Genomic DNA, 19,291 nt, shown 5'->3' on the forward strand with positions numbered 1-19,291 from the left:
TTTCTAAGATGTATTCATCTTAAATTAGTTGTTATATTATAGGGATGTGATTACAGAATTTGTGTTATCAATTCTTTTTGTCAAACTCAGCACTAAAAATTCGGCATGTAAATTAGTTCTTTCCTAAGATACAATGAGCATTAATTGACATTAATTGGATGTAAATAAGTATGTTATTGATTAAAATCCGGCCCAAAATATTTGGTAATCTTAAGGAGGATCCGGATAATTGAATCGGTTATAATTTTAGTTAAAAATCTGACCCGAAGTTGACAAAAAACCAAAAAGTGATGGCACCCTATTGTACTTTATAAATGTATTTCGAGCTCTATATGTGGATAGTTGTTTGGTTATAAATATCCTAAGAAAAAAATTAAAATATATTTCCGTTTATAAAAATTTAAATCACATCATATGCTGAAAAAAAACTAAAATTTTATTAACTTTATGTATTAAATAGTAATTAAAATAATTAATATATAAGATTAAAAATAAGTGCAAGGAGAATTATATTTTAGTCTAACATATTGATTTAAATTAGGTAAATAGTTTTTAGGAAATTAATATTATCAAATATGGTAATAATTATGTTTGGATGTAAGAATTGTAGAAAATTTAGTTGAGAATTGTTTGGATACAAAAATAAGAGAGGATGACACAAAAATGTACTTCAAAAATGTTAAGATAGATTTTCATAAAAAAAAAAAAAAATCCTAAATATTTACGAAACTTTCCTAACTCAGTAAAATTTAGGGAACGTGACTAAAATAAGTTACACGGTGTGGACGTTGATATAGAGAGAGATAGAACTGTGATTGTGTGTCGCCTTTTCCTCATTGCGATTCAAATGTTTAATGAAAACCTTAAAATCCAAAAAGTGTGAGAGTTCTCTTTTTGAAGCCCACTAAGTGAATAATATATATATATATATATATATATATATATATATATGTTGGTTGAGGAATAGAAATCGAATCACAAAAATACCACAAATATGATAAAATTGCCATCCACTAGCTAGGCATGTCTTTGTCTAAAGCTTGAGTAAATGACACTAATTCTAAGAGGATGCATTGAGACAAATTGTGCATTTCCAAAGAAGGACGGCGGCCCTTGATTTCAGTTCTTTTTAAAAGAGTTTAACTAGAATATGCTAGTTGAATAGTTATGGGCCTTATGGCATGTAAATCGCAATACAAAGTCTTTGTTTGCCTATGTATTGAAGGAAAAATATCTTACTAGAATTCAGTAGAAGCCTAGCATCTAGAAGCCCAAGATTATGGTTGACATGGATCTTCAAAGAAAAACTAGCTCGGGAAGATATCATATACCAATAACTCTGAATTTCGTATTCGTATCGTAATGAGTGAAATGAATGAGTTTGATTTTTGTTTTTCTTTTACTTTTCACGTAAGGACATATAATTGCACCTCAAAATTAACCTTTCTTTTACGGCATATGTTTGGTAAACCTTGCACAAATATAAATATGTCAATATCGACCCGACCCAAAATCTGCAATTCTCGTGTCTTCCAACGAAGACCCAACTTGTCTAATTAGGATTACATGGAAGGGATCGATCGAATCTTGGACATGCTTTATATGGAAGGGCCGGCTTGCTTACAACGATCCATCTAAGACATGTTTTATGTTTTACATGATCAAAACATAAAACAAAGAACGTGAAGATAAAAGAATTATTTTAATTTATAATAATAGAATTACATCATATCGTCACTATGTTCATCTCAGCCCCCAACCAAATTATACACGTCAAAAGAATAACAATAGTAAAAAAAAAAAAAAAAAAGAACAAAAATATATGAACGAGAAGACGTGATTACAATAAAACAGTGATAGAAAGCAGAGGATCGAAATCCACCAAACTCATCAAAAGCTCTCTAAGCCAAAACGACAGCGTATACAGCTCCGGCAACAGCTGTTCCCACAAGGAAAGCTTTGTTAGCCCACGCGGCACTTGGCGCATCAGCGGCACCGTCTGGTCCTGGAGCTGGGGACGAACTCGGAGTTAATCCAGAGGGACCAGGAGCAGGGGCATCGGTCTGAGGGGGAGAAGCGACTGGAGATGTTGTTGGAGCGGTGGTTGGAGCTGGAGTTGGCTCGTTAACTGGAACCGGAGGTGAAGCAACTGGCGAAGGTGTTTCAGCAGTCACTGGAGGAAGAGCCGTGGGTGGAGGAGTAGTAACGGTGGTTGGTGCCGGAGCCGGAGCTTGAGCGAGACATGAAGTGGCCAAGAGACCAAGAAAGATCAAAGCTTGCATTGCCTTAGAATTCATCTTTAGATTCTTTGTTCTTTGTCTGAAACTTGAAACTCTCTGTTTGATGTTTAAACTCTTGTTCTTGTCTTTGTCTTTGTCTTTGTTGATGGTGTGGAACAATGAGAGGAAGAGACTTCTATATATACCCGATGGTTGGGTTAATTAATTATTGTAATTTGACACTAATCATGCGTACCACATTCGTAAATACAACATGGCTTAGCTTGACATTTGCGGTTTTTAAAAATAATTGCCGTCTCCTTTTTTTTTTTTTTTTATCTTGACGTGTTTGAGTTTTTGAAGTTTCCTTGAAGATTCATCTACGTTGAGGAACACCAAACAGATCCACAGAGCTCTGACACGTGTGTTTTCTTAGCGATGTTTTTCCCTAGATCCGTTTATAGTAACACGTGTCGTGTCGAGATAGGTTAGTAAGTATCATTTGATTATTAACCGCGTGACAATGCCAGCTTAATTATTAACACGATTTTGACTAAATATGGTTTCACTGACATGACGCGTTACTAGTAGATATTAAATCTATGTTATCCCAAAAAAAAAAATGTGTAATTGTTTTCGTACAAAAGATTTCAACTGTTAAAAGTGAGTATTATAATCGTTTCAGTTGAAAAAAACTTAATTTTAAATAATTCGTTATCATATGATGTCTAGACTGTATTCTGTATGTAATACAAGTGGATGCTGGCAAAAAGCTGTCAAATATTTTGGTAATTTAGTTAATAAATTATATAAAAAATACTGTATATTTTAGTTGCAATATATTATTAGTGACAGATTAACTTGGTTGTCTTTAACAAAAAGAAGAAAAAGCAAGAAAAAACTTAGCAATGAAACAGTCAAGCAACGCGCATTTGCATACATAACATTCTACAGCTATCTATTCATTATCACGGTGTGAATATATATCCTTGATTATCATTTTCAATAAGAGTCATACCTACCAATTATTTATATCATTTGTTAATAAAAAAATTGTTAGACTTTTGCTTTGAGCCTTTGACCTCTCTATATGCATTGTACATCTTCATCTATGTAAGATAATTATAATTTGGAACCATTCTTTTTCCTGCCAGCTTTTTTTTTTTTTTTTTTTCCTGCCAGCTTTAACCTATATAATATTTTTTTAATTGCCAAAAGGAAATTTTAAATAACTTGACTTGTAGAAGCAGTTTAGACGAGGCCTTGGTACTTTGGTAGGCCTCTCTTTGTAGCATTTCGTGGATGTGGTTTAAGTGTCTAACCTTAACTTTTAGTGTTATCTTTTTTAAAAGCCCAAAGTAGTTTTGTATTATATTCACTTGCATGCAAATTGTTCAAATAGTATGTACAAAATGAAATATTAAACACTTAAGGAGCAAGGGTGATAAGTTGATTTTTTTCACAACTCACGCTGATGCTAAATGCTTTAAGACCTGACTCAATGATCCTCATTGATCTTTGGTCTTACTGTGCATGTTATGGAATCAACCTTATCTCCCCATTGTCCAATAGTTATTATATAACTGCTTTGTAATCTTAAGTTGCTCTGTTTTTTCATATGTGTTGTAAAAACTGATGATAACTCTCCAACATGGTTCTCACCATTGCTGGGTGTTGCTGCTGTTTGATAAGTTATAAAACGTACTTTGGAAAAAGGAAAAAAAAAAAACACTTAGCAAAGTCGTAGATACTAAACATTATGGGGAAAATTTGTAAATACTGAAAGTTATGGGTTTAAATCATAAATACCAAACGTCAAGAGGAAAATTCATAAATATCAATTATGTGAAAATTCGTAAATACTAAAAGGTATGGGGCAGACTCGTAAATGCCAAACGTTTTTGGGAAATTTGTAAATACTGAGCTAAAAAGGGGTCACTTGGTCTAACCACAAAGTTGAGAAATCACAATTTGTGATGTTATTATAAAAGTCAAATATCCGACTCCTTTTTGACTTTCTTCAAACAATCAGAATCAAAATCAAAATCAAATTTTCATTTTTTTTCTTATCGTCGAATCAGATTCAAATTCAGTAACAAGGGCATCAGATTAGGGTTTATTCCCAACTAAAATTCGAAATATAGTTGCACATATATTCGGAAAAAAATAAATCATAAAAAGAAGTTATAATTAAAAGAAAAGAAAAAAATCAACAAATAAGATTCTGTTATTATTATATTTTTGATTTTAAGGGCATGAAAAAATTGCAGACAACATTTAGTTAAGATTTGTTTCGTACTTCTTCGTTAACTCAAAAAAGTACACTGTAAAGAGATCTAAACAACACTGCTCTGGTTGTTGTGTTGTGTTGTGTTGTGTTTATTTTTATTTTTTATAAAAATTGATGAAAACTCCCTCCAAAATAAAAAAGGAAGTTGACTGAGAAAACTAAGCAGAGAAACAAAAAGATCTGATCGGAATCTTCCTTCCATGGCCATGGAGGCTCTTTCTCACGCGATCACTCCCCCGGGGATCTCCGTTCCTTACAAGACCAGTTCTCCTTCTCATGGACTCACCTCTCTAATCCTCCGGCAAACTAGATCTCCGGCGAATCCCTCGCCTCGAATCTCTCATACTTCGTTGGTTCGAGCTTCGGCGGTTCAAAACACCAAAACCTCGATCGATCTCAGCGATCCGGACTGGAAATCAAAGTACGAGAGAGATTTCGAGCAACGATTCAGCATCCCTCACATCACTGATGTCTTGCCAGATGCTGAAGCTATTCGTTCCACGTTTTGTCTCAAGATGAGGTCAGATTAGTTAGAGATTCTTGGAAGGTTTTTGGAAAATCTCAAATTCGAAAGTTTTGATTTTTTTTTTTTTTTTTTTTTTATTGTTAGGTCTCCCACGGAAGATTTCGTAGGTGGTTACCCTTCTGATGAAGAGTGGCATGGATACATTAATAACAATGATAGAGTTCTTCTCAAGGTTCTCTTTTTTAGTTTCTTTTTTTCTTTGTTTTTGTTTAGTGAAATTAGAGTGAAGATTGAATTTTTTTTGTGATTTGGGAAATTATAGGTTATTAGTTACTCTTCACCTACTTCTGCTGGAGCAGAGTGTATTGATCCTGACTGTTCTTGGGTTGAGCAATGGTAAACAATTTTAGACTTTGGATTTGTGGTTCTTTTTCTTTTTTTCTCTCGTTGTGGTTGTAATTGTGTGATGGGATCATTAGGATTCACCGAGCTGGGCCGAGGGAGAAGATTTACTTTAAACCGGAAGAAGTGAAAGCTGCTATTATCACTTGTGGTGGGCTTTGTCCTGGTCTCAATGATGTCATTAGACATGTGAGTTTTTTGAGTCTTGAAACTTGGTATTATAGAGACAGTGTCTATGTGTGTGTGTGTGACGTCCCTACTAAAGCCTTTCCATTGCAGATTGTCATCACTCTTGAGATTTATGGTGTTAAGAACATTGTGGGGATTCCTTTTGGTTATCGAGGTTTCTCTGATAAAGATCTAACTGAAATGCCGGTATAGTTTTGATTTGTCTTCTTCAAACAATCAACACACTTCTTGTTTCTCTTTTTTTCTCATTTGCTCTTGATTTTTAGTTATCAAGGAAAGTGGTTCAGAATATTCATCTATCTGGAGGAAGCTTGCTTGGAGTTTCACGTGGAGGTCCGAGTGTTAGTGAAATTGTTGACAGCTTGGAGGTATTATTATTATTTGGTGGCTTTTCAATCCTTAGGGGATTTTTCTTAGTACAAAAGATTCTGAATTCTGACTTTACTTAGGAGAGAGGAATCAACATGCTTTTCGTGCTGGGTGGAAATGGAACCCATGCTGGCGCCAACGCTATACACAATGAGGTTTGTTACTTAACACTTGATGTTAATTAAGTGTTGTTCTTGTGAAGATAGTTTTGCTTTTTCTCCTCCTTAGTGAGTTAGAGTATAGTGTCTTCATACCAAAAAGTTTGTCCATTTTGATTAAACCATTCTCTCTTGCTTATAATTCTAGTGCCGCAAAAGAAAGATGAAGGTAGCTGTAGTTGGTGTGCCAAAAACCATTGACAATGATATTTTACATATGGATAAAACGTTTGGGTTTGATACTGCTGTTGAAGAAGCACAACGAGCAATAAACTCTGCCTACATTGAGGTAACACTTTCATGTACTCGTATTTAGGATATGCACCACTATCATGTCTCTTTGCTTTAAGTACTGCATTGATATTCATGGTTTTTTCCAATATGTTCTTTAGGCACATAGTGCTTATCATGGCATTGGAGTTGTAAAATTGATGGGTCGTAACAGTGGTTTCATTGCAATGCAAGCGTCTTTAGCAAGTGGACAAGTTGACATCTGTTTGATTCCTGAGGTACTTCTAAACTTTTGTTATTATTTTCAATTTTCAAAACATTATTGATGAGCTTGTTCTAAGAGATCCTATGCATTCTCCTTCATTAAAGGTTCCCTTCAATCTTCATGGGCCTAATGGTGTACTGAAGCATTTGAAGTACCTTATTGAAACAAAAGGCTCCGCTGTGATATGTGTAGCAGAAGGAGCTGGACAGGTAACTATGACCATACAATCGCAATGAAGGAAGGCTTTTTTTTTTTTTAATCTGTTTACGTTTCTTGGCATTTTGTTTCAGAATTTCCTTGAGAAAACTAATGCCAAAGATGCATCTGGAAACACAATACTCGGTGATTTCGGTGTGTACATTCAACAAGAGGTTAGATATAATCAAAGATTGGTTAATGTCTCATAAAGAGTTGATGTGTAGAGTAATTGTTAAATCTTACTCCCTTAGTAAATGTTCTTGCTTCATTATGGATTTACACTCTCTATCTTCTTCTTTTTTGTTTGTTAATAATAGACAAAGAAGTATTTCAAAGAATCAAGTATTCCAATAGATGTGAAGTACATTGATCCAACATACATGATTCGCGCTGTCCGTGCAAATGCCTCAGATGGTATCCTCTGCACCGTTCTTGGACAAAACGCTGTAAGTCAAACACACTCACACTCACACACACACACACACACTCTCTTCGCTTTTAATACGAGCTTCACTCTCTTTAGTATAGAAACTAAAAATGTTCCAATATGTTAAGTTCATTGAAGTTGTTAAGCTTATGGTTTTCATAAAAACAGGTTCATGGTGCATTTGCTGGATACAGTGGAATCACAGTAGGCATAATCAACACTCACTACGCTTATTTGCCAATCCCTGAGGTGATTGCATATCCAAAATCAGTCGATCCCAATAGTCGAATGTGGCATCGTTGCTTGACATCAACGGGTCAACCTGATTTCATCTAAAAGAATCGCATTCAATCACGAAACAAACTGATAAAAAAAAAAAAAGCCTCGAAATGTATATATACAGTATTCTTGGTCCCTTGTTATGATGTAACAAATCATATTATTTATTTACTTTTTTGGTAGCAAAAGATGTTGAAACAGTGAAGTTAGTTAAGAGCATTCGTTTAATAATAATTTAATTTTATCATTTACCAAACTTGTAGAGTTACTTTTTGGACCAGCTTTTGTTTACTTTTTTACTTGCGCCTTTGTCTCTTCCTTCAACTTTCTCTCCTGAAGCTCTCTGTTCACTTCAGATGAAAAATTGTACTATTGCATTGTGGTCCTTAACTTCTATAATCTTTAAATTTTAACCTGTTTTTAAGTAATTGGTCCATTTTGTTCTTTTGTTCTTCGTTTTTCCTTTTGTATTAGAATCTTCATTGATTGAGTTTGATTTGCCCCCCCCCCCCCTCCCACCCAAAAAAAAAGGATAGAGTTTGACTGTGAACCTCTAGCACTCATAGTGATGATTTTCTACATAATTTATGTAAGTCAAATTTTTTTAATATACTACTCAACATGTTGAGATCAATAGCGGACCAGGATGAATTTTAAACCAGATTAAGCACAAGTAAAAATTTGTTTGACGAGGATAAATGTGTTTTTTTCTCAATAACCATTAGGGAAATTTAAAAATTTTGCCCGGATCATGTGACCTGCTATGACCTGCCTTGTTTGTACATAGGTCCGCCACAAGTTGAGATTGTGTATATAAATTTTTAAAAGATTTAAATTTCATATAATTTTGTTCCCCAACCCCATAATATATAGAAATCACAATATCTTAATAGTATAATTTTACTCTTAGATATTTCATTTCACCTGATGCCCATAATTATTTTTATTGAGTACTAAATTAAAATTTGCTAACTTGGTAGTAAAGAGTAAAAAGAGAAGATGGAAATCTGTGAAGTAGCTGCACAAAAAAAAAAAAAATCTGTGAAGTTAGCAGTAACTTCGAACTTCGAAAGGTCCCCATACTTTTCACGTTTTAGATTTTGACTCTTGTTCTTTTGTTTTTACCATTTTCCCCTCATTCTAATTTCTCTTTTCTTGTTTGGCATAATTTAAAGTTTAAGCATAGTGTCAAAACATTAATACAGAGAATCTTAAATCCGCAAGTGTGGTTGATCAAAAGTTGATGAGATTAGATTACATTATTAGAATAATAATTATAATAATAGCTAATTACCGTTACCTGTGTAATTAATGTTTCGCGAGAACCAAAATCCTTCCTGGTAACATTAATTAGAGATCTAATGACTAATTTAGTACTACTACTAAACTAATGGTAAGTTCCTGTGTAATCATGACACTAAAATAAAAACCGTATGGCTTAGACGTGTAGTTTTATATCTTATTTTGTATTTTTTTAAATAAAGATCAAAGAATTATAAGTTATCATGGATTCCATTTCCATAATATAAGCTGACGAAAATTCACTATTAGATAATGATAAGACAAAGTACACACTACAGTACACAGTGTCTTATTTGTGTTTGAGAATATTAAACAAAATTTTCAAATCAGGAAATACTTAGTTAATTTTATAGTGAGAAAAGGAACAGGCATGCCGCATACAACAACATACACATACAGTCGAACTCATAATATTGGAATATAGTTTTTATAGATATTACCGAAATGTATAATTACTCCGAACACTAAAGTTAAAAGTAGTGTCTGAAAATCACGATGCAAACTAGATTCGATTCCGTTACTGGAATAAACCAAAAAAATCAATTATTGTGCTATAATGTGATTTAAAATTCTATGTTAAAATAATATCCATATATATTTGGTACTCATGAGCTCTTTATTTACTTTATATTATTAGTCATTGAAAAATTTTAGTACTAGTATTTTTTGAAATCTTATATCAGTATAGCGATGTTAATTTCGGCCACTGGTTAAATAAGTTTAGAATAATTATATATCATTATCCTGAATGTATAATAATTATTTCTATAATATAAGCTGACGAATCAAACTTAAACTTTAATAAAACTTGTTACTTGGATCAAACTTAAACTTTAATACAATATATAGTAAACCTTGTTACTTGGAGTAAACTTAAGCTTTAATACCATATAAATACGTTTTTATGTTCTTCTAACTCTAAAAATTGAATTGGTTTATATCTCTTATATATAAACCAATAAACATTATATATTGTTGTATTTTTAACTTCATAAGTGAGAAAATTGTTAAAAATTGAGACTTTTTTGTTGTTGGTTTAGTTTTTTTTGTTGTTGGTTTAGTCGAAAATGTTGTTTGCTAAAACTTATAAATATTTTTGTGGAGAAAATGGGTAGATGTATGTTATATCAATAGACTTTTTTTTTTGTCAAAAAATATTTATCAATAGACAAACCACTACGCAGTGGAAGAATTTGTATCATACAATTTATAACCAAAGTTAATGTAAAGATAATGTTCACATCCATAAATATTGAACCACGATATAAACATGCTGTCGCCAATTATAGCCTGGAGAACTCCTGTATTGGGAAGAGAATCTTATGCACTATTTTTGGCGGAAATTTAAATCAAACCAACTAGTTTGGTTGATCCAATTTGTTCGTCTTTATTTTTCATTTTTTATAATTAATACTATAAATTGTAACTTTCATTGATATTAGTAATTTACAAACCAACATAGTGATGAAAATTTTATCAAAAATAAATAAAAACCAATTCATGATTATGTTTTTTATGTCTCAACATGTAGACTGTTATATACGAAATGGCCACTATATCATTTTAGTATTGTTATTAATTAAATGTTGTTTGATGACACTTATTTTTCTAGTCAACTGTTGCAACATAAAAACTGACATACACTTAAGTTTTAGCTCAAATTTTATTTTCACTAGATTCCTGCATATGACGAGGGACAATTATAATCGAAACTAAACAAAATAATCACTACTTAATAGTTTATACTAACATAGTTTCCTTTTTCTTTAATCATGTTAACATGTTAGCCTTGTGGAAAACTATGTTAGTATTAACTATCATAGTTAAATTTAGCGAGTATTAACTGATATAATAAAAATCTAATTTAATTGATTATCCCCTATAGTTCTAAATTTATCTAATTTTGCACTATCCTTTCTCGGACGTGCTAACAACATGGTGAAACCCCTATAATTCGAACCCTAAGAAATATACTAGTACAAAAGATTTTGTTCCATATAACAGTTAGTAGTTCGAAACTGCTATTAATATAATTTATTTTAACATTAGTTTAAATTGATGTAAATTTTGTATCATTTTAATTTTTTTTTTTACTAAACATAACTAGATACACCAATTATCTAAATGATGTAAATGTATATTTTAAGTCAATTTAAAAGTGATACAATATAATAGAAACTGGATCAATTTTAATTAACTGATGTCAAATTAGATAATTATTATATCAGTTAAATTAATTGATGCTATTGTTAAGTCATATATATTTGCTTCACTTATCAAAAAGTAATTTAAAATTGGATTAACTAGTTTTGTGATACAATTTAAATGATATAAAACACTCTTTCTTTTAAGTATAAATATTACTAAATAAATTATGTCATAATAGAACTTAGTGAAGAGATTAAATTTTACACACAAACAGGCATATACAGATATGCTTTGAAATACCCAAGAAGATGCTCATCTTGTTTTACACCCATCTCGAATTCTCGATATAAGATTCTTTTTTTTTTTTTGTCAAACACTTGATTCAATCTCATAAAACCAAGTACAAGGAGAAAGATACAAGGATCCAAGTTCTAAAACAGAAGCAAAAGAAAGGCAATCCCCAATGCCATACAAAGAGTGATAGTAAACATCGACAAATGATCCAAAAGAGCTTTGAGGCACTAGCTAAAAAGCAAATGTCACATGAGAGGTAATGGTTTGTCGATAAATCTTCCACAGAAAGCACAGTGGTAGACGAAATGGTCTCTGTCAAACTATGACTAGGTGACGTTGATAAGGTTGTCATGGCTAAGCAAACTACCGGCGCAATAGATGCCTCTTGAGGTAATACAAGGGCCATAACATGGAGCTCCATGTGTTTGGGAGCAAAGAAACTCTCCAATGAAGCTATCAGACGGATGTGCCAAAGATATGTGTCAAACCGTAGCTGAACAGGTGGAGTCTCCCTTTCATAAGAGCCTTGTCTATGGAGGTTAAGGCTTTCACACAAAGCTTGCAGTCGACATGACACAGACAATGAATGGTTTAGTGTTCCCGGCAATTGGTGGGTGTTGGTTTTTAAAGGTGGCGGGATTGAACAACTTATAGAATTTTTGATCTTTAAGTGATGGTTGGGTTCCCTAGCTGGTATTGACACAGGGTGGTTGATGGCTAAGAGAATATCATAACCGCAATCAGGCTGTTGGCAATAAGAATTCAGGACTGAAACGCCAAGCGACTTTGGAACCATTGGAGCCAAAACGAATAACACATGAAGTGCATATACCAGGGGTCTAAAGGATTGGTTTAGCGAAACTAGCAGTCTAGTTGGTGTATATCCCAATAGGGTTCTGCTACCTAAGAGAATATATCCAAAGCTTAGACCTTGATACGAGCTAGTGTTTGCCAAACAAAGTGAATGAACCTGGATTTTTGTGATGTGGGCTTAAGGATAGAAACTGTTAATGGGCCTTCTTCGAAATTCAAGTCCACCAAGGAAAACCTAGGGTTTTCGTTTGGTGTCCCCAAGCTGATCGATTCGCGGCGGCTGGTCGGAGGAATTGACAAGATATGCAATGAGCTATACATCTCTGGAGGAAACAATTGTGCTCCAATCAAGTTTTGGCAAGGAAATGGGGTTGAAACGGAGATCCAAGGAGATGCGAAAGCCATGGTCCTGAAAAGAAACACGTCGTGCGCCGTCGACATCTTCCCCCGGCGAGGTGCAGCTGATGGTACAAGCACAGGCTCTCCCGCCATCAACGAAGCCGAGGTGAAGTTTTTAGGTGAAAACGGAATTTCGATTTGTGATTTGATTTATTCAGTGGATTTCAGATCCGTGGTTATGGAGACTGGGTACAGAAGAAAGATGGATGGGTTCGCCGGAAGCCAAATCCAATATTTGATTGATGAATTGCCCAGGTTTGGGGTTTCCAAGAGAGATTGAGAGAGGTACCAAAAGATTAGAAAAAAGGGGAAAAAGATAATAAAAGGAAATCTAGAAAAAGAGAAACTGAAGCAGAGGGAAACAGCTTTTATTGCCCTCCGACGCCGGAGAGTGAAAGTGAATGGGTTGTCTCGAAGTTCGTGTATGGAAGAGTTTATTTCACAAGAGAGGGTTATCTAAAAAACAAGTTTTAGATATAAGATTCAAGTTGTTAATACTACACTATCTAAGTAAATCTGATTCTTCTTATTTCCTTTCAAAAGACTTCAAACTCATTTTGTTAAAAGTTTTTTTGCTACACGCAAAATTTACAAAATCAAAACAAGGAAAACTCATCCGTTTAGAAATAAGCCAATCAGGCAATCACACTAATTAAATAAAAAAAATGTCGGTATGTTAGTTGCTTATGAAAAGTTATAAAACAATCTACTTGTACTTGTAACACATATATGTCCTTAGTACGTTGGACTGAACACATATATGTCCTTAGTACGTTGGACTGTGGTGCTGTGTATGTATGTAATGGGTAGTGATCACCAAACTCATTTAATTATTTTAAGACTAATACTTAAACTGCGAAAGAATATATCAAAAATATAAAATAATGATGTATATGTGAAAAAAAAAAAAAATAGTATAAAGTAATTGGAAGAGAAGGCAGTAGATTCCCAAGGTTTCTTATGCACAGAGATTTTATTATTATCTTTCTCAACACGAGGAGAGAGAGCAGCAGCAGCAGCAGAAGAGATGTTGACCGGTCGCATAGTCAAAACAAAATTTGGCGGGCCCAGTAAAACCTCTTTTCAGGGCCCATTATGGTTTTCTCTTCTCCAATCCCCAAAAACATGCAATTCTCTCTTTCAAAAACCAAAATTATGTCATTTTCTTGCTTTTAATTGGTAACATTAATCAATTTTCTTCAAACCCTGACATTTCAGTAATTTAAACTAAAACTCAAGATTTTTGAAAAATGTGGACTAAATTTTTTAATTAAAGTTTGTGTAAAATCCGTTTATTAATACGTCTAATAGGTAAAATATAACTTTAAATCATAATAAAAATATTTGAACCATAGCCTCCTAACCACAAGATAAATCTTTAACCACTAAAAATATCATGAGTTTGTTTAAGTTTATCACATATTTGCACCCCTTTTTTTGGTGCACCAACAAATTCGTGTATTGATATTTGTTTGTGAATGAAAATTAGAAGAAGGAAAAATATCCCTTTAGGGTCACCTTTGAATACACAACGATAAAACATAAAAATTTGATTCTCATTCTATTTCTTTTTTTTATGTATATTATTATCTCTTACATTATGTAGCAACAACAAAAAAAAGTCCCTTGGAGCAAGAACATGAACCTAGGGATGTCTCTCATTGAAAAGAGCTCTCTCTCTCTCTCTCTTTTCTTTTTTGTTTCTCTCTCACAAAAAAACTCTCATTTTCAATCCAATTTTTCCGACTGAAAATGAGAAATTATAGAGAATTTTTATGTAAAAACAAAAAAGAAGGAATAAACCAAAAATAAAAGGAACCTCAAATGTCATGACTCTTATGGATTGGAGTTGGAAAAAGCAATGTATATGATGACTCTTTTTTATTCTCTCTCATTGTTTTCTCCTCCTCTTGTTGTTGTTGTTGTTGCTATTATTATTGTTGTCTGGACTACTCTGTGAGGAATTTGTACATGACTCAACTGTTCTCTCTTCACTCTTATAGCTCAAACATGTTGCTTCCAACACTCCAATAGGACTATGCGGCACCACTCTTGCCTCTAATCGCGGCTGCTCCCCCTGCGATAAACTATTTCCCGACACATTCTCTCCTGTGAGACTTCTCATCAGATTCAAACATTTCTTCACTCTCTCCTGCTAACAAGGACAAATGATCCATTAGTCAAATTCTAATGAAATGTGCGTTCTTGCAACAATCAAGATTTTGGTTATGCGGGTATGTTAATATAGCTCAAGTCATTACAACCAAACGGAAGCTAAAGATATTTGATGAGTCTACCTGTTTAACGTATATGAGTTTAGACATTGCCTTTTCGTCATCAATGCATTCTGTTTCCCCTGAAATGGAAACAGACACTGCCGCTGCTGCTGCTATCTCAGAAGGCCTGAAGTCTAAGAATTCAATTTCTGCATTCAATTTTTACAAAACTTATTATTAAACCTTCCCCTTTAAAACAGAGCAATATAGTTGAAAAAAACAAGGAAAGAACATTATCTATAGCTTGCTTCCGGATTCAACAATTGACTCACCTTTGGTGGTGTTCAAGATGAATCGTGATGATCTATAGATCGAATTCTCTGACACGTGATTGCTGATCTTGTCGACGAAATAATCAATGAAAGAAAATGGAGTTATAGCTTGCAATCTCCAATTCAATGTGTTGAGTACCAAAAGCTCCATCCTTTTTATTGTTTTGGCCTCAAAAACAAACTTGGGATCTCCCACCTGCGCATATCAAGAACATGTCAAGATTTAGTTCCACTGCACCCGCGACTGAGCTATGAAAGGACTAAAAATGTGTGTTGCACCTGTAAATCAACAATTTGAGGCACATCAGTTTCTTCCATTTTGGCTGCTAATGATAAGCAAGAGACAGCTAGTAACTGAACAGCCCAAGCCTTGTCTTTCTACACAATCCAAACACACACACGATCAGCGGTTGTCTCGAAGGAAAATTATAAGAAAAAAAAAAACACACCAATCCGGAGAAATTGATTCAACTTACAGGCAATTCATAGGATGTTAAGAACCGATCCAAGTAGTTCATGGATAGACAAATGCACAGATGTCCAAAATGGTAATGAGCACAAGCCTGTTCCAGACAAGAACAATTGTCATTAAAGACACAACTCAGAAAAAAAACTCAATCTATTGAGAAGATCCGACTAATCTCACTAGTGAATTCTAATAAATACATCAGAAGCCTCTCTATTACCATTAAATATGTATGATCTATCTAAATGATCAAAGAAGACACTTTAAAAAATCAATCAAAAAAAAAAAAAAAAGAGACCAAACACAGGTTTGAGTGTTCTTTATAAAAAGAAAAACACAGATCAAAGCAAGAATCACAAACCTTTAAAATCCAATCCAAAGCTTGGTTTCTAAAAGACAAATCCAAATCCCCAGAACGCAATCTCTTAACATAATCAGCTCCAGCAGGGCAAAACTCAATCTCTTTCTCCAGCATCTCTCTGATTCTGTCTTGTCTCAACGAAGTCGAAGAGGAACCCGTCATCGGAATTGATCCGTTGCCGCCAAAGTTGTCGTCTTTACCGAAAAGTTGATGACTATTCATAAATCCGCCGCCATAGTTGGTTTCATCGTCGTCGTTGTCAATGATCCATGACTCGCTGGTCTCACCACAAGCGAGATTCTCGGCCATGGGGAGTTCGGTTTTTGGTTTTATGTTATTAAATAGTCTCTTTTAATTCGTTTGTTTTTGGTCTCAGAAAAGTTTTCAGAGCGTTCGGACAATAAAGTGAAAGGAAGCAAAAGTCATCAAAGATGTGAGATTATTTCTGAGGAGGAGGTTGTGTCTCTGAGGAACTGCGATTTTCATGGCAGGAGAGAGAGAGAGGGAGGAAGAAGAGAGGAGAGAGAGAGAGGTTTATACAGAGGAAGTGGGTGAGTGTGTTTTAGGGTAGAGAGGGGGAGAGAGACCACTCCCACAGAGTCGAAATTGGGATACACAGAATATACACTAAGAGAAAATATGTATACAACAAAATAATATTAAATTAAATTTATAATGTATTAATATCATGGGTCCAAAAGAAATAAAATTCTAATAAACAAAAAATGTAGCTAAAACTATGTTTTTGACAATATATATATATACTTGCTAATTACTAGTATATTTTACATGGATAATTTCACTTAAGCAAATCATGTTTGAGTTAGATAGACTAGTGTTATCATCTATTTATAATAGTTTTGTGATTGTCGCGTTGTTTTTATTTTGTAAATACGATAAAAATTTGTATATTAATGAAAAGATGCACGATTCAAGATTAAAAAAAAATATTATTTGATATGTAAGGAAATCTATTAATGATTAGAACTCTAACTTTAAAAAGAAGTTTAGTTACAAATTGATCATTAAATTTTAACAAGACGAAACTATTCGACTATTTCTTAATTTTATCATGAAGGTTAGGTCGTTTTCACGAAATTTGCTAATGGTCACACAATTTAACATAAAGATAATATGACACTAGGTTTTAATTAATACCACACAAATTATAGAAACCTTAACATTAATTTTATTTTTTATGATTTTTTAAACAAAATTTAATATGTATATGGGTGCAATCATTTAAAGGTCCAAACAACTCTAAAATAATTCTCAATATGTGTTAGTTACATGATAAAATTATTCAGTACATAAGATGTTTGTTATGAATGATATTAGTAGTCTTAGAAATTTTAGAAATGAAAACAATTAGAACATATGAAGATATAGCTAATGTGATGGATGTTATTAATCCTTTTAAGTGAAAGTATCACTCTTGAGGAAGAGAAAGATTAACTAAACAATTTCATTCAAGTTTTTTGAAAAACTTTTTAATTGTTGAAGAAAAACATGTTATCTTTTTCTAATAGTGATATACGTTATATATGAAAGTAAATCACGATGGTCATGTGACACAATAAGAAGAAAATAAGACGTTACTCTATATATATAATTTTTTATTACATTATAGACGTTTCAAAATATATTATATTCTTGGTCAACTATCTTTTTTTAGAACTTATAAGTTAACATGAAAATGTGTAAAAGTTTATTGATTAAAATATTTTTGAAATGTGAAAAAAATGAGATGTTATTTTTGAATAATATGCTAACAATTAGAGTTTATAGTCTACATGTCTTGTGTAAGACTACAATATCACAATTTTTTTATTTTTTTTCTTGAATCTCATAACTAGTTAAAGTTTTAGAGTGAAGAAGCTACTTTTTGTTTTTTTTTTTGTTTTTTTTTTGTCAAACAGAGTGAAGAAGCTACATGTGTCTGCTTTACAGGGATGCGCTTGACCACTAGATCAGGATGGATCTAACGATTATTAAACCATCCTTAATTGCTTTACCACTTGACTACAAAATTTGTGACTTTACTTTGGGTAAGAATCACGCTTATTCCACATAACCAGAAGTATTATTTATTTATTTATTTGTTTATTATGAGTTTGTATATAAAAGCACCAAAAGGTCCAAAAAAAAAAACTATTCTGGCACATCTTGGTAACTCTATGGTTTGATAGTTGTAAGCTATTCCACATTGGGCGTAAGCCTTTGGATTTTGTGATGCAAGCATATACGATTTTATTGAGCACTGATGGTTAAATGCCAATACTAATCTCTTAGCTGGCTATCATCTACACTACCCAAAAGCCTAATATACGTTTTCCCCTGTAGCATCGCAGCCACCGGTCAAAGACTTATCAACATAATTTTGATTAATTTTATGCAAAGGTTTGGAGCCTAACATATTCTTTTCAGTTAATGGTATTATTGTGTTATTGATAGCACATTGTAATATGTCAGATTTAGACTCGAGTGATGATAAAGTGATGGTAATAAGTAATAACACATAAGTCATGGTCGTTTATATGAATTGATATTTTCTTTATTATTACCTATGGATTAGCTGTAATTTAAAAAAAAAACAATACAATTAATTTCACATTATATAACAATGTTATTACAAACAGTTGGTCCGCAACAAATTATTTTTTAATTGAAATTTTTGTTTATGCCTACCAATCATATTCAAATCGATTAGAATTCAGTCCAATCAAAGCCCATAGCTAATATCTGACTAGCCATTAAAAAGCCCAATATGTAAGTAAGTAACTCAAAGGCCATTAGCTAAAAACCCTAAAAGTCTTCCACTATAAATAACTCATCTTGTAGAAAAACAGAGAAATCCTAATTCTCTCACTCGGCTTCTTGCTTTATAGCTTCACAGCCTTCACTCGTGTTTCTTCTATGGTGTGCGGTTTTTGAAACTCTAATCTCCTTCGGTAGTACATGTAAAGTGTATTAGGGTTCTGTCTCTCGATCTTATAGGGAATGTTAAGTTAGTCCTGCTTGGTGTTTTAATCTCGTGTTCTGTATTTCAAGGTTTGGAGCGATTATGTGAATTTTCTTATTTATGGTTGCAATGATGAGATCTTATAGTTTAATCGAAAGTGTTTACACTTAATGAACGGTCGACAAAAATGTCGAACCTGAGCGGTTAGCTGAGCAACCCTTTTATCAAAATTTGTAGACATTGCTGAGAATTTTTCTTGATATCTTTGTTCTGTTTTGTTGTTACTGTGATGAGCAAAAATATGATTTGAAAGCATTGTGCTTTATGAGTCAGCGACTATAATGTCGACCTGAGCGGTTAACTGAGCAACTACAAAACATCACTTAAATTCTTTCAAAATTTTCATTGTGTTTAGTTGATGAGTTATGTTGAGTTTGTTGTGATTGATTTCTAAGTTTTGTATTTGGTTTAGTTGTAATTTGAGTTTATCTACGTAGCTTTGATA

General features: G+C 33.0%; 3 protein-coding genes and 2 non-coding genes across 6 annotated transcripts; 3 read left to right on the forward strand and 2 right to left on the reverse strand.

The window, feature by feature from the left end:
- Nucleotides 1–1,683: 1,683 nt before the first annotated feature.
- AGP2 (arabinogalactan protein 2) lies at nucleotides 1,684–2,508 on the reverse strand. The gene has a single exon (XM_010473933.3). The coding sequence runs from the start codon at nucleotides 2,295–2,297 to the stop codon at nucleotides 1,902–1,904; it is 396 nt and encodes a 131-aa protein (XP_010472235.1). The 5' UTR covers nucleotides 2,298–2,508; the 3' UTR covers nucleotides 1,684–1,901.
- Nucleotides 2,509–4,287: 1,779 nt separating this feature from the next.
- On the forward strand, nucleotides 4,288–7,740 carry LOC104751887 (ATP-dependent 6-phosphofructokinase 5, chloroplastic). The gene is made up of 13 exons (XM_010473934.3): nucleotides 4,288–5,029; nucleotides 5,120–5,207; nucleotides 5,298–5,371; nucleotides 5,455–5,566; nucleotides 5,657–5,752; nucleotides 5,833–5,934; nucleotides 6,016–6,090; nucleotides 6,242–6,382; nucleotides 6,486–6,602; nucleotides 6,694–6,798; nucleotides 6,880–6,960; nucleotides 7,105–7,233; nucleotides 7,383–7,740. The coding sequence occupies exons 1-13, from the start codon at nucleotides 4,710–4,712 to the stop codon at nucleotides 7,548–7,550; spliced, it is 1,608 nt and encodes a 535-aa protein (XP_010472236.2). The 5' UTR covers nucleotides 4,288–4,709; the 3' UTR covers nucleotides 7,551–7,740.
- A 6,246-nt stretch (nucleotides 7,741–13,986) lies between these two features.
- Nucleotides 13,987–16,644, reverse strand: LOC104751888 (cyclin-D2-1). Of its 2 annotated transcripts, none has more exons than XM_010473936.3 (6): nucleotides 15,825–16,644; nucleotides 15,474–15,560; nucleotides 15,277–15,375; nucleotides 14,998–15,193; nucleotides 14,747–14,874; nucleotides 13,987–14,601 (listed from the first exon to the last, which is right to left on the reverse strand). In XM_010473936.3, the coding sequence occupies exons 1-6, from the start codon at nucleotides 16,131–16,133 to the stop codon at nucleotides 14,341–14,343; spliced, it is 1,080 nt and encodes a 359-aa protein (XP_010472238.2). In that variant the 5' UTR covers nucleotides 16,134–16,644; the 3' UTR covers nucleotides 13,987–14,340. The 2 variants fall into 2 exon arrangements, with proteins under 2 accessions (XP_010472238.2, XP_010472237.2); XM_010473935.3 differs by having other exon boundaries at nucleotides 13,987–14,604; nucleotides 15,825–16,463.
- A 2,266-nt stretch (nucleotides 16,645–18,910) lies between these two features.
- LOC147925943 (small nucleolar RNA snoR128) lies at nucleotides 18,911–19,002 on the forward strand. Its single transcript, XR_015585585.1, has one exon. It is a non-coding gene; the product is annotated as a small nucleolar RNA snoR128 (small nucleolar RNA).
- A 65-nt stretch (nucleotides 19,003–19,067) lies between these two features.
- On the forward strand, nucleotides 19,068–19,155 carry LOC147925944 (small nucleolar RNA snoR128). Its single transcript, XR_015585586.1, has one exon. It is a non-coding gene; the product is annotated as a small nucleolar RNA snoR128 (small nucleolar RNA).
- The last annotated feature ends 136 nt before the right edge of the window (nucleotides 19,156–19,291 follow it).

This window comes from Camelina sativa, chromosome 16, assembly GCF_030686135.1.
Source record: "Camelina sativa cultivar CO46 ecotype springtype chromosome 16, ASM3068613v1".
In the NCBI taxonomy this organism is placed as follows: Eukaryota; Viridiplantae; Streptophyta; class Magnoliopsida; order Brassicales; family Brassicaceae; genus Camelina; species Camelina sativa.

Bases quoted from the DNA above. Each gene is read 5' to 3' on its own strand.
- AGP2 (XM_010473933.3), bottom strand. From the start codon at position 2,297: ATGAATTCTAAGGCAATGCAAGCTTTGATCTTTCTTGGTCTCTTGGCC.
- LOC104751887 (XM_010473934.3), top strand. From the start codon at position 4,710: ATGGCCATGGAGGCTCTTTCTCACGCGATCACTCCCCCGGGGATCTCC. The intron at 5,567-5,656 runs GTGAGTTTTTTG...TTTCCATTGCAG, and splicing joins TCAATGATGTCATTAGACAT to ATTGTCATCACTCTTGAGAT. The intron at 5,935-6,015 runs GTATTATTATTA...GACTTTACTTAG, and splicing joins AAATTGTTGACAGCTTGGAG to GAGAGAGGAATCAACATGCT.
- LOC104751888 (XM_010473935.3), bottom strand. From the start codon at position 16,133: ATGGCCGAGAATCTCGCTTGTGGTGAGACCAGCGAGTCATGGATCATT. The intron at 15,561-15,824 runs GTTTGTGATTCT...TGTCTGGAACAG, and splicing joins CTTTGGATTGGATTTTAAAG to GCTTGTGCTCATTACCATTT. The intron at 15,194-15,276 runs GTGCAACACACA...TGATATGCGCAG, and splicing joins CTCAAATTGTTGATTTACAG to GTGGGAGATCCCAAGTTTGT.